This window comes from Hypanus sabinus, chromosome 21 (assembly GCF_030144855.1).
Source record: "Hypanus sabinus isolate sHypSab1 chromosome 21, sHypSab1.hap1, whole genome shotgun sequence".
Lineage (NCBI taxonomy): Eukaryota > Metazoa > Chordata > Chondrichthyes > Myliobatiformes > Dasyatidae > Hypanus > Hypanus sabinus.
Genome location: NC_082726.1, coordinates 15,575,550 through 15,589,260, shown reverse-complemented (window position 1 = coordinate 15,589,260; position 13,711 = coordinate 15,575,550). Strand labels below are relative to the sequence as shown.

Sequence of the window (13,711 nt, the reverse complement as noted above, 5' to 3'; positions counted from 1 at the left end):
TAGAAGGTGTTGAGTTCATCTGGTAGTGAAGCATTGCTGCCATCCATGCTATTGGGTTTCACTTTGTAGGAACCAATGTCTTGCAGACCCTACCAGAGTTGCCATGCATCCAATGTCACCTCCAACCTCGAATGTGTTAAAGTTTCAGAATGTCAGAAAGCTCTGTCATTTAATGAACAGGTAAAACTCAGAGATTTCTTAAAACTGCTGCACTTGGTTTCCAGTGACGTCATCATCGAGAATGGCAGCTTGTCACTAGCTCCTCTGGAAAAACGCATCAAATATAGAATTTTTCAAAAAATATTTGAACTGAAAAGAGGAACAAGAATGGGCAAAAGGAATGGAAATTAAAAAAGTGACACTGCAGATCCTGAGGCTGAGAGGAGTGCAGCGAGCGGCTCTCCTACCTGACCGCGTGCGAGCGAGGCGGACGCTGGGCAAAGCGGTGACTATGATTGAAATCCTGAAAGAGATAAGGGAGTTCCAGAAAGAAATAAAGCAGCAGCTCCATGATATTAAGTCAGAGCTCGCCAGCGTTAATCAAAAAATAGCAGTGGCAGAGACTCGAATTGAGAAGGTGGAAGATCGCATTCAAAACGTGGAACAGATACTGAGTAAGACAATAAAAATATTAAATCACCAAGAAGGTAAACTGCTTGACCTGGAGGGAAGATCACGACGGAAAAATATCAGAAGCTACAACGTTCCCGAAGGAGCGGAGGGCCCGTCTATGACGGAGTTTGTCAGAAAGTTACTGCAGGGCCTGCTGGATCTTCCCTCAGCTATGGAGCTGGAAGTCGAAAGAGCCCACCGCGTGTTAGTCCCAAAACCTACCCAGGATAGAAAGCCATGGTCAATAATAATTAAATTCCTTCAGTACAGCACCAAGGCGGAGATTCTACGAAGGGCCTGGGGTAAGAAGAGAGTGTTTTTAGATGATAAATTAATATATTTCGACCAAGATTACCCCCCCCCCCGCAGTCCTGCAGAAACTCAAAGAATACTCTGAAGTAAAGAGAGTACTAAAGCAAAAAAAGATTAGATTTCAAACTCCGTACCCTGCTAAACTTTGAGTGTTTTATGACGATGATTCGCAGTTGTACCAGACAGTGAAAGAGGCGACTACAGGCTTGAAGGCCAGAGGGTTGCCCATCAGAGTGACCAAAATGAGGGAAAGCCTGGCTGAGGAATTATCCTGCTCCGCTTGGGAAGTAGTACGAGAATCGAGAAGGCAGGAGACAGGAGGAGGCTGAGAGAAATATATCAGGAAGAGATCGTGTATTTCCCAAAGACAGTCCTCACCCCTTTCAGAAGAGCCATAAGGTTTGGCTAACTTTAAAGATGTTGAGAAGCTAAACGGAAGCAAAAGTAGACGGTGATATACCCATCTCGAGAAATACTTATTATAATGTGGATTTTGTATTACTTAGTTGTTACTCTTTATTTGCTCACTTACTCCTTTTTCCCCACCATAATGAGAATATATATATGTGTGCATATATGTGTATAAATGTTATATATATATATATATATATATATATATATATATATATATATATATATATATATATATATGTGTGTGTGTGTGTGTGTGTGTGTGTGTGTGTGTGTATAAAAGAGAGAGAGGAGGAGTACACAGGAAAATCAGGGTCATCTACTAGAGACCTCAGCCTTTAGAATCACATGTTCATTGCCATTTTTGTTATTATCTGCATTTCTTGATTCTTATTTGTTCAGGGAGTAGATCGATTAAGTTTTATTCTAATTTCAATTATACATTGACAGATAAATACAGATGGCTAAGGAAAAGGTAAAATTCATTTCTTTTAATGTCAATGGGCTATTAAATCCAATCAAACATAAGAAAATTTTATTCAAAATGAAAAAAGAACAAGCCCATGTAGTATATTTATAAGTGTTACGAACTCCCATAACTGGAACACTTACCAGCAAAGATAGAGAGGTCCGTTGAAGTCTGATGGTACTATTTTTAAAAGTATTTATTGATAAAGGGCACAAAAATAAGATTAATGCAAACATACAGATAATGTATGTCGTCAATACTAAATCTAAAGCGCGGGTATAATAATAACCAATAAGAAATAGCTCTATCGTTGTCTAGGGGATAATGTATTGTCCGATGGAAAGATAATGGTCACTATCACTTCGTTCAAGCTGCAGCGTTGTTGGGTTTAAGAGTGATGCGGTTTAAACTTGCCCGGGTCTTTTATGATGCCAATCCATTGAATCAGGGGAGCGGATTCCCCCGTTGTTAGCTACAAGCTGTTTTCCGTGGTTCCAGCCACGGAATTGAACGCACGTGGCCTCCTTCAGATGACTTCCTGCTGTTACGTGGTCGCTTAACGTTTCTTCTGGTGCGTCTGAGGGACTGTTCCTACAGACCCTCTTTTATCCTGACTCGCAGGGTCGTAGATGTCAATCAGGTTGGGGGTGTGCACTCTCTCCCTCAACCAGCCCACTTTGCCTGAGGGCATTCACGTAGTATAGTAGCTCAATCCACAAATTGGTCTCCAAGAGACAATGGCCATGTCTTTACATCGCTTTACATCGCCGGGGAAATGAGCCAGCCTGCACACCTCCTTTCCCATTTCCTGGGCCCCTTGACCCAAACCAACAGTGATCTTGCGATTCTCACAAAGGAGGGGGCTACAGACGTAACACAGGAAACTCATTTAAGTGATAATGAGCATAAAAAACTAAAGAGAATGGGCTTCATTAATCTGTTTTTCTCCTCATATAAATCAGGACACAGGAGAGGAGTTGCTAATTTTATCTCAAGTAAGCTAAATTTTGAAAAAGTATTCAAAATGGAGACAAAGAGGGCAGACATATTCTGGTAAGGGGGAACATAGATGGAAATTCAGTTATTCTATTGAATATATACGCACCCCCAGGAAGTGATATTGGGTTTTTTCCTGAAAATTACTGATATTATGGTAGCAGAAGCAGAAGGTCTCCTGATATGTGGGGGAGACTTAAATTTACAATTACAACCAAACTTAGATTCTTCCAATAGAAAAACCTATGAAACAAAATCTTTACATAAGAAAATTAATACACTTCTTGAGGATGTTGGTTTAATTGATATATGGAGGGACCTTTTCCCCGACAGAAGGGATTACACTCATTATTCTGCTCCCCATTCTGTATATACAAGAATAGACTATTTCGTAACATTTGGAAAATGGAATTGGGACAATAGTTGTAAGTGGCCATGCACCTAGAGATTTATCTGTTGATTTTGACCTACAACCAAAGAATACTATTTGGAAACTCAATTCAAGTCTACTCAATGATCCGTACTTTAAGGAACAAATTAAAAAATAAATTGGTCTCTATTTAAAACTTAATGATAATGGAGAGGTTTCACCTCCCATTTTATGGGATACTCTGAAGGCGGTCTTAAGAGGGAAAATTATAGCGATATCTTCATATAAGAAAAAAATAAGGAATAAAACATTAGAGGAATTACAAAATAGGCTGAAGGAACTAGAGAAAAAACACAAATTGAATTTGGCACAGGATACATTAGGAGAAATTAAAAGAATTAGAAATGAAATAAATAATTTGGCTATGCAAGAAATCAGGAAAAACTTAATGTTTCTGAAACAAAGAAATTATGAAAGTGGATCAAAATCTGTGAAAATACTGGTGTGGAAACTGAAAAAAAATAGCAGAAAATACAATTCATAGAATTAGGGACCCAAGAGTGAAAATGATAAAAAATAAGCTAAGTGAAATTCAAGAAGCTTTTGAAGTCTTTTGCAAAACTCTATATTCCAAAGTTCCAGGGGGAAGCATAACCCAAGTTGACACCTTCTTGAATTCTCTAGAATTACCCACTTTAAGCGAAGAACAAAATAGAAGGATGACTGCTGACATAACTGAAGTTGAATTAAAAGCAGCAAATAGTAGGCTTAAATTAAGCAAGTCACCAGGATCAGATGGGTATACAACAGAGTGGTACAAAGAATTTAAAAATGAGTTAATTCCTGTTTTACTCCCTACACTGAACTGGGCTCTAAAAAAGCCACAAATGTCACCCAGTTGGAAGGAAGCGATAATCTCAGCTATATCGAAAGAAGGCAAGGATGAAATGGAATGCGGGTCATTTAGACCAACATCCGTTCTTAATGTAGATTATAGATTATTTACCTCCATCATGGCCAAACGATTAGAGGAGTTTCTATCCATACTGATACGTAATGATCAGACAGGTTTTATATGATGCCAGACTCAAGACAATATATGAAGGACTCTTCATATTATGGATCATATATAGAAAAATAAAATCGAAGCAATAGTGATAAGCATGGACGCTGAAAAAGCATTTGATTCGATTAATTGGAATTTTCTTTACAGAGTTTTACATAGATTTGGTTTTCAAGACACAATTATTAGAACTATACAGACACTATATGATAATCCTACTGCTAGGATTAAAATCAATGGATATTTATCAAATAGTCTTACCCTAGAAAGAGGCACGAGACAGGGTTGTGCATGGTCACTGCTACTCTTCGCATTGTATCTGGAACCATTAGCTCAATACATCAGACAAAATGAAGATATCAGGGGAATTACTATTAAAGGGACAGAGCATAAATTGGCTTGTTGTGCGGATGACATTTTGATCTATCTAGGGCAGGGGTCAGCAACCTTTACCACTGAAAGAGCCATTTGGACCCGTTTCCCACAGAAAAGAAAACACTGGGAGCCACAAAACCCGTTTGACATTTAAAATGAAATAACACTGCATACAATGTTTTTTTTTGCCTTTATGCTATGTATAAACAAACTATAAATTGTTGCATTTATGAAATCGATGAACTCCTGCAGAGAAAACAAAATTACATTTCTGCATGCAACAAAAACATTTTGAACTCCGAAAAAAAGACGTTGGGTTGAAGGTTACTTTTAAGTAAAATACTCAATGTCTATTTGAGTCCTTCTTGTATTTATGAAAAACGCCAAACTTAAATTTTCCGCCAGCAGCAAACCAAAAATACCGTCAGCCAGCTGTCAACCTGAAAAATAAAAGGACTATTTCACTGAACAATGAAAAAATATGAATATACATAAAATAATAGGCAATTAAAATATTTATCATACTTGGTTAATGGGATTTCTGCTCCTGGACCTCAGTGCACAGCGTCTGCACATCAGGGTTGTATGACGTCACCTTCATCTTTACACAGGATCGCAAGCTGTCATCTGTGAGGTGTGCGCGATGTTTGTTTTTAATAAAGTTCATGTTAGAGAACACCTGCTCACATACATATGTGGATCCAAAGATCGACAGGACTCCAAGCACATACTTTTTAATGCTTACATAAATGTCGGGGATAGCATTCCATGTTTCGAACACAAGTTTGTCCGGTTTGAGAAGGTTTTCAATATCACTCCATTTGTGATTCTGAGCAAGAACGGCCTTCTGACGGGCAACATCTTCAAGGTCTGCTGTCAAGCGTCTAAACTTGGACACCCATATGTCTTTGTCGGCTATGTCGGCCAATTCCATCTCAAGATCAGGTTGACTCACACCTGCCAATGCAGTCGTATTCAGTAGGGATGGATCGATGCTTAGGGGAGTGACCGGGAAGGATAATGTGTTTTTTTCCTCTCTGAACTCACAGAAGCGTTTCCCAAACAATGTTTGCATTGCGATGATTGCAGAATGTAAATACTCCGAATTTATCATGTCGTGACCTTGTTTGAACTCTCTCAAATTGGGGAAGTGAGACAATGTGCCTTTCTGTAAATCTCTGGCAAGCACTGTCAACTTGCGCTCGAATGCCAAAACATCCTCCAACATGTGTAGGGCTGTATGTCCTTTCCCCTGAAGAGCTGTGTTCAGTGTGTTCAGGTGGCTGTCATGTCTACCATGAAGTGTAGCTTTTCCAGCCACTTTGGCTGTTCCAGCTCAGAAAAGGTGAGCCCTTTGCTGCCCAGGAAAGTTTTCACTTCTTCCAGACACATGACAAAGCGTTTCAGCACCTCCCCTCTAGACAGCCACCGGACTTTGTTGTGCAGCAGGAGATCAGAATATGCGCTTTCCAGCTCGTCCAGTAACAAACTGAATTGACGGTGATTTAAACTTTTTGCCATTATTTTATTGACAATCTGAATGACAACATCCATTACTTCTGTGCATTCCGGAGGAAATGTTTGAGCGCACAGTGCCTCTTGGCCTGAGCGGCAACATAACTAGCGTATGTAGTTGATTTTCCAGACTTCATCCACTTCTTGAAATGATTTTTGCTCAGATCAACCTTCCGCATCAGTTCCGAAACGGCTTTTTTTCTCTCATCTCCATCCGGATATTTTTGAGCAAAGGCTGCGTGTTTATTCTGGAAATGTCTTGCAACATTTGACTTTTTGTTGTTTGCTAGTTTCTCATTGCATACTAAGCATACCGGTAAACCAGTCTTGTGTATCATTAAACGTTCTGTTTTCTTCAGTCACTTTTCTTTTTTTAGAATTCTCCATAGTTAGCCTACCTTGGATCGAAAAATTAAAGAAATCGCGCACTGGCGGGTGTCAGGCATTGGCAGTGGTGATGTATATTAATAGCAATAAAAACACGTTGTAGCGGTGTGCTACACGCAGTCAGTAAACTGCAGTCAAAGATAACTTTATTCGAACTAAACAGCCTTGCTTTTAAACCTCCCTCAACCCGCCCCCCCCCCATGGGCGCAGATGCTCCAAAAGACACGTACTCTCAAACCCCCGTAGGCTATCTCCCTTAGCCTGAACGCTGGCTAATTGTGAGCCGGTTCGGATGCGCCAGGAAATGGGTCGCCACAACGTTTTATTTAGATTGTACAAGATCACCATAATCTTCAAATTTAGAATTACATTTCAAAAACTAACAAACTAACATAAAATACATTTTAATTAAATACTCACCATTTATTTTCCAAAGCCACAGGGAGCTGCAGCACAGAGATGAAAGAGTCGCATGCAGCTCCAGAGCCGCGGGTTGCCGACCCCCGATCTAGGGCAATCAACATACTCTTTACCTAAATTGATGCAATCCTTTGAACAATATGGTCAATTATCAGGATACAAGATCAACATAGATAAAACCCAATTACTTTCATATTACTATAGCCCACCAAGAGAAACTGAAAGTCGATAACCCTGGGCATGGCGCACTGAGTCTTTCAGATATTTGGGCATAATTATGCCAAAAGATTTGGCAAAATTATCAGAATGTAATTATCAGCCTTTATATTAAAAAATTAAGGAAGATGTGGCAAGATGGAACCTGATTCCTTTTCTCAGTCTCAGTTCAAGGATTGAGTCTATTAAAATGAATATACTACCCAGACTGTTATATCTCTTTCTGACCCTACCAATAGAGATTAATCAAAATCAATTCAATGAATGGAACAAGATGCTATCAAGGTATATTTGGCAGGGTAAAAGGCCTAGAGTTCATCTCAGAACTTTGAAATTAGCAAAGGAAAAGGGGGGATGGGGCCTACCTTCTCTTAGAGATTATTATTTTGCAGCACAGTTGAGAGCTGTGATATGTTGGTGCAACCCATCATATGACGCTCAATGGAAAACATTGAGGAGCAGGTACTTCCCATCCCCATACAAGCAATTTTGGCTGATAACAACCTGCAAAGGTACATAAATACTATTGATAACCCATGGGTGAAATTGACTCTTAAAATATGGAAAACTGCTATAAAAGAATATAATCTAGAGGGAGATATTGCAATTCTTAAATGGTGTGCATATGACTCGGATTTTAAACCAAATAAATTGGATGCTAGATTTAAGGACTGGACAGCTAAAGGAATAACAGTTCTTTGCAACATAATGAAAGAAGGAACACTGTTCAGTTTTGAAATGCTCAAAGAGAAACACTTATTAGAAAAACAAGATTTTTATCGGTATTTACAGATGTGACAATATATTAATAAGAGGCTTAAAAATGTTACCAAGGCAAGTACATGCTTGATAGAGCTCTTTAGAAAAGCTTATAATTCAGATAATGGTAGTAGAATCAATTCAAGCATGGATAAGGGGTTGTCAAATCTTAAAACACATTCGACTTCATACATTAAAACAAAATGGGAGAAGGAAGGAGGGATAATTATATCTGAGGAAGAATGGACAACAATATGGAGATATCATTGGAAGTGTACCAGTTCACAGAAATGGAGGGAGTTTGGATGGAAAAACTTGATATTTTGTTACACCCTCTCAGAAATCCCATTATGATAGTAACCTCCCTGTTTGCTGGAGAAATTGTGGAAACCAAAATGCAAATCATTATCATATTTTTTGGGACTGCCCTGTTATCAAAAACTATTGGAGGGGGATACACAATTACCTACAAGACATCTTTAAATGTGAAATACCCTTAGAGAGTATATACCTCAAGAATGGTTGAAAAGAGATAAATATTTAATGAATATACTGTTGGTGGCTGGTAAAAAGACTCTTACTAGGAAATGGTTATCACAGGAGAGCCCAACTTTAAATACATGGATGGAAATTACAATGGATATTTACAAAATGGAGAAGATAACAGCATCTGTTAATCATAAACTGGAACAATTTGATTCATACTGGGAAAAATGGTTTAACCAATTAATGCCTCATAGGCCTGATTTTATTCTCACAAATCAATGAATCTGTTGTAAAAAAAGATCACTCCCTACTTGTACATAGTTCTTTCCTTTTGCTTGTTTTTTTCTTTCCACTCTTTTCTCTAAGTGTATACCTCAGATAAATACTTTGTGGAGATTTGTGATATATATGATTATATGATATATATATATATATATACAATGTCTGAAATACATCTTATGGAAATGTTTGTTTGATGAACTTCAGTAAAAAAAAATTACAAAAAAAGTTGCACTTTTTTTTACAAAATATGAGTATCTTCTGCTTAGGAAAATGAGTTTGTATTCACTATACGTACCTAGGGGGCTAAGGTTTCATTTGTCAAGTTGGAAAATATTCATTTATTACTTTATTCTGCCGGACAGCACTGTGGCACAGCGAGGAGAGTTGCTGTCTCATGGCACTAGTGAACTGGGCTTAATCCTGACCTCAGGCTGTCTGTACAGACCACAGACACTGTTCCTATGACTGCATGGGTTTCACCAGTGCTCCAGTTTGGTTCATTGATTAGGCATTGTAAATTGCCCCCTTTGTATTGAGGTGGAGGTAATTCTCCACAATTAAAATTCTATAACCTTGATATAAAACATATTTAAATAATTTATTAAAGAAGAATAATTTTGAATTAGGGTGGGATTAGTGTAGAGATAGGTGTTTGGTTTGTGGGATGGTGGGGCCAAAGGGCCAGTCTCCATGTTGTACAAATCTGATTTCTGAGCCCCACCAGTTCAGTTTGAAGCGTGTTCTGAATGTTTAGTGTCTGTTTTGTAAGTAGTTAACTTACTTACTGATGAGTGTCTTCTGTCCTAACTCACTGAACCCATGAACCTGAATTCCCATAACACCAATCAAAATCAAGCGTATCGTTAAGTGCATGTGTCAATGTCTGCACAGCTACAATGAAAACGGATTTGCAGTAGCATTACAGGCACATAACATCAGATACAAAACATTCATAACAAAAACATAAACTTAAGTTAAACCACACTCGATAAGAAGGAACACAACTGGAAGAAGGAAGATGTCCTTGTAATGCAAAATGGTTATAGTGTCGCTAGTGATTAGGGCTGTTCTGGTTTAGTCAAGAACCTAATGGTTGAAGGGAAGTAACTTCCTAAATCTCAAACGAGAGAGAATCTGCAGATGCTGGAGTCGTGCCGGAGGGTGTCAGACCGAAACAGTGACTGTATTTTTTTCCATAGATGCTGCCTGGCCTGCTGAGTTCCTCCAGCATTTTGTCTGTTCCTAATCTGGTGGTGTGGGACTTAAAACTTCTTAACATCTTACCTGATAATAGCTGTGAGAAGGTGGCAGGGCCAGGATGGTGGGAATCTTTGATGATGAACGTTGCTTTTTTGAGACAGCACCTTCTGTAGACCCTACCGATGGTGGGGAGGGACGTGCCTGCGATATATCGAACCGAGTTCACTCCTCTTCAACTCCTTAGTTCCTGTGCATTTGAGTTGCCATACCAGACCATGATGCAACCAGTCAGGATACATTCAATCATACATCAATAGAGGTTAGAGTGTTCAGTGACATGCCAAACCTCTTTAACCTCGTAAGAAACATGTTGGTGTGTCTTCCTGGTGATTGTATCTCTGTGTCAGGACCAGAACAGGACAGGAAAACCCAGAGATCCTACTCCAGTGTGGAGACAGCTGACTGTTTACCATGGACCTAATTGGTTTTGTTCTACTGTCATCAGGAACACTGTGATCACCTTGCAGGATCCAATTGCTTGGCTCTGGATAGTTTCTTTAACTCCTAAACATCACCCAACTCCCTGCTGGGAAATCTCTGATGTTAATTGATATTTTGCTGGGGTATTTGTGCTGGGTTGTTCAGCAGGCTTCACTCCTCTGACCATCTCAGTGCCAATATGTTTGTAGATACTTCCCACACACGCCTGCCCACTGGTACATTCTTCCTTTGCTCCTCATTGCCACTAAAACACAAACACTCGTGTACCTCGTCATTCATTTAGGGGTTTTCACTGCTGGACACCTCCAACCACACACTGGAATCTCACAGACATCTGCTCGGCACGTTCTGGTACCTGGGTCTCCCCTCAACTGTTGGACAGAACTGTGCCACCATCATTATGTCACTTTCAAATAAAATAAATTCTTCCAAGAAGTTTAACTGTTTTATTGGAAAGTTACAAACACTCTCCAGAATGATTCGTTACAATGGTTCCTGTAATATCTAAAAACAGCATCTAAAAACCAATGTTCTCCCACTCTCTCTATCACCCTCTCACTCACCCCCTCTTTCTCCCACTCTCCCAGTGAGGGAAGGGGGAGGGAGATATTTCCTCTCAATGGATTTGTCCTTCCACTAGGACAGAGCAAAATGTTCCAGCATTGGTTTTGAGTAGACAAATGCTCGAGAAAATATATGAGAAGCAGGAACATGTTAGTCGGTCCTGTTATTTAATAAAATTCAGATTCAGTTTATTGTCATTTAGAAATCACAAATGCAATGCAGTTAAAAAATGAGACAACATTCCTCCAGAATGATCACAAAAGCATATGACAAAACAGAATACACCAGAAAATCCACATAACGTTTGGCAATCCCCAATCCAGAGTCCGGAGAGGCTGCTGCGTATTAATATCGCGCTACCGTCTTAGCGCGTTCCACGGAACGGAGCTCCACATCCACCAGACAAACAAGACCAAAAACTAAAGCTACAAGACCTGCACAAAACAACAGTGCAAACAATAGCATAATTGATTTTAAAAAAGGCCATGGGCACAGTAAAAATAGTCCAAAGATGTTAAAAGACTGTAAGTTTGAAAGAAACCACCCCACAGTTTCCATAAGTCCTCAGGGTCCCGATAGATTCGTCATCCCACGCCGGCGGCAGAAGGGAATACCCCCACCATGGACTTCCATGGCGCCGCCCGACTCAGCTCGCAGACGCAGCACACACTAAAAGCTCCATCGAACCCAGTCTCACAGACACAGCACACACTGAAAGCTCCATCGAACCCAGTCTCACAGACACAGCACACAGTGAAAGCTCCATCGAACCCAGTCTCACAGACACAGCACACAGTGAAAGCTCCGCCGGACCCAGTCTCACAGACACAGCACACAGTGAAAGCTCCGCCGGACCCAGTCTCACAGACACAGCACACAGTGAAAGCTCCGCCGGACCCAGTCTCACAGACACAGCACACACTGAAAGCTCCATCGAACCCAGTCTCACAGACACAGCACACAGTGAAAGCTCCATCGAACCCAGTCTCACAGACACAGCACACAGTGAAAGCTCCGCCGGACCCAGTCTCACAGACACAGCACACAGTGAAAGCTCCGCCGGACCCAGTCTCACAGACACAGCACACACTGAAAGCTCCGTCGGACCCAGCCTCGCAGACACAGCACACAGTGAAAGCTCCACCGGACTCAGCCTCACAGACACAGCACACACTGAAAGCTCCACCGGACCCAGCCTCGCAGACGCAGCACACACTGAAAGCTCCACCGGACCCAGCCTCGTAGACACAGCACACACTGAAAGCTCCACCGGACTCAGCCTCACAGACACAGCACACAGTGAAAGCTCCGTCAGACCCAGCCTCGCAGACACAGCACACAATGAAAGCTCCGCCGGACCCAGTCTCACAGACACAGCACACACTGAAAGCTCCGCCGGACCCAGTCTCACAGACACAGCACACACTGAAAGCTCCGTCGGACCCAGCCTCGCAGACACAGCACACAGTGAAAGCTCCGTCGGACCCAGCCTCGCAGACACAGCACACACTGAAAACTCCACCGGACTCAGCCTCACAGACACAGCACACAGTGAAAGCTCCGTCAGACCCAGCCTCGCAGACACAGCACACACTGAAAGCTCCACCGGACCCAGCCTCGCAGACACAGCACACAGTGAAAGCTCCATCAGACCCAGTCTCACAGACACAGCCCACAGTGAAAGCTCCATCAGACCCAGTCTCACAGACACAGCCCACAGTGAAAGCTCCATCAGACCCAGTCTCACAGACACCGCCCACAGTGAAAGCTCCGTCAGACCCAGTCTCACAGACACAGCACACACTGAAAGCTCCACCGGACCCAGTCTCACAGACACAGCACACACTGAAAGCTCCGTCGGACCCAGCCTCGCAGACGCAGCACACACTGAAAGCTCCACCAGACTCAGCTTGCAGACGCAGCACACAGTGAAAGCTCCACCGGACTCAGCCTCACAGACACAGCACACACTGAAAGCTCCGTCGGACCCAGCCTCGCAGACGCAGCACACAGTGAAAGCTCCACCGGACTCAGCTTGCAGACGCAGCACACAGTGAAAGCTCCACCGGACTCAGCCTCACAGACACAGCACACACTGAAAGCTCCGTCGGACCCAGCCTCGCAGACGCAGCACACAGTGAAAGCTCCGTCAGACCCAGTCTCACAGACACAGCCCACAGTGAAAGCTCCATCAGACCCAGTCTCACAGACACCGCCCACAGTGAAAGCTCCGTCAGACCCAGTCTCACAGTGAAAGCTCCGTCAGACCCAGTCTCACAGACACAGCCCACAGTGAAAGCTCCATCAGACCCAGTCTCACAGACACCGCCCACAGTGAAAGCTCCGTCAGACCCAGTCTCACAGTGAAAGCTCCGTCGGACCCAGCCTCGCAGACACAGCACACACTGAAAGCTCCACCGGACCCAGCCTCGCAGACGCAGCACACACTGAAAGCTCCACCGGACTCAGTCTCACAGACACAGCACACAGTGAAAGTTCCACCGGACCCAGCCTCGCAGACGCAGCACACACTGAAAGCTCCACCGGACTCAGCTTGCAGACGCAGCACACAGTGAAAGCTCCACCGGACCCAGCCTCGCAGACGCAGCACACAGTGAAAGCTCCACCGGACTCAGTCTCACAGACACAGCACACACTGAAAGCTCCATCAGACCCAGTCTCACAGACACCGCCCACAGTGAAAGCTCCACCGGACCCAGTCTCGCAGACACAGCACACAGTGAAAGCTCCACCGGACCCAGCCTCGCAGACG

At 42.4% G+C, this 13,711-nt stretch overlaps 1 protein-coding gene across 1 annotated transcript; it reads left to right on the top strand.

Annotated features, from left to right (window-relative positions):
• The first annotated feature begins 340 nt into the window (after positions 1–340).
• Positions 341–13,478, top strand: LOC132379235 (uncharacterized). Its single transcript, XM_059946946.1, has 3 exons — positions 341–437; positions 11,500–11,649; positions 11,734–13,478. The coding sequence occupies exons 1-3, from the start codon at positions 341–343 to the stop codon at positions 12,993–12,995; spliced, it is 1,509 nt and encodes a 502-aa protein (XP_059802929.1). The 3' UTR covers positions 12,996–13,478.
• Positions 13,479–13,711: the final 233 nt, after the last annotated feature.

Bases quoted from the DNA above. Each gene is read 5' to 3' on its own strand.
- LOC132379235 (XM_059946946.1), top strand. From the start codon at position 341: ATGGAAATTAAAAAAGTGACACTGCAGATCCTGAGGCTGAGAGGAGTG. The intron at 438-11,499 runs GCAAAGCGGTGA...AGTTTCCATAAG, and splicing joins GCGAGCGAGGCGGACGCTGG to TCCTCAGGGTCCCGATAGAT. The intron at 11,650-11,733 runs CTGAAAGCTCCA...ACACAGCACACA, and splicing joins TCTCACAGACACAGCACACA to GTGAAAGCTCCGCCGGACCC.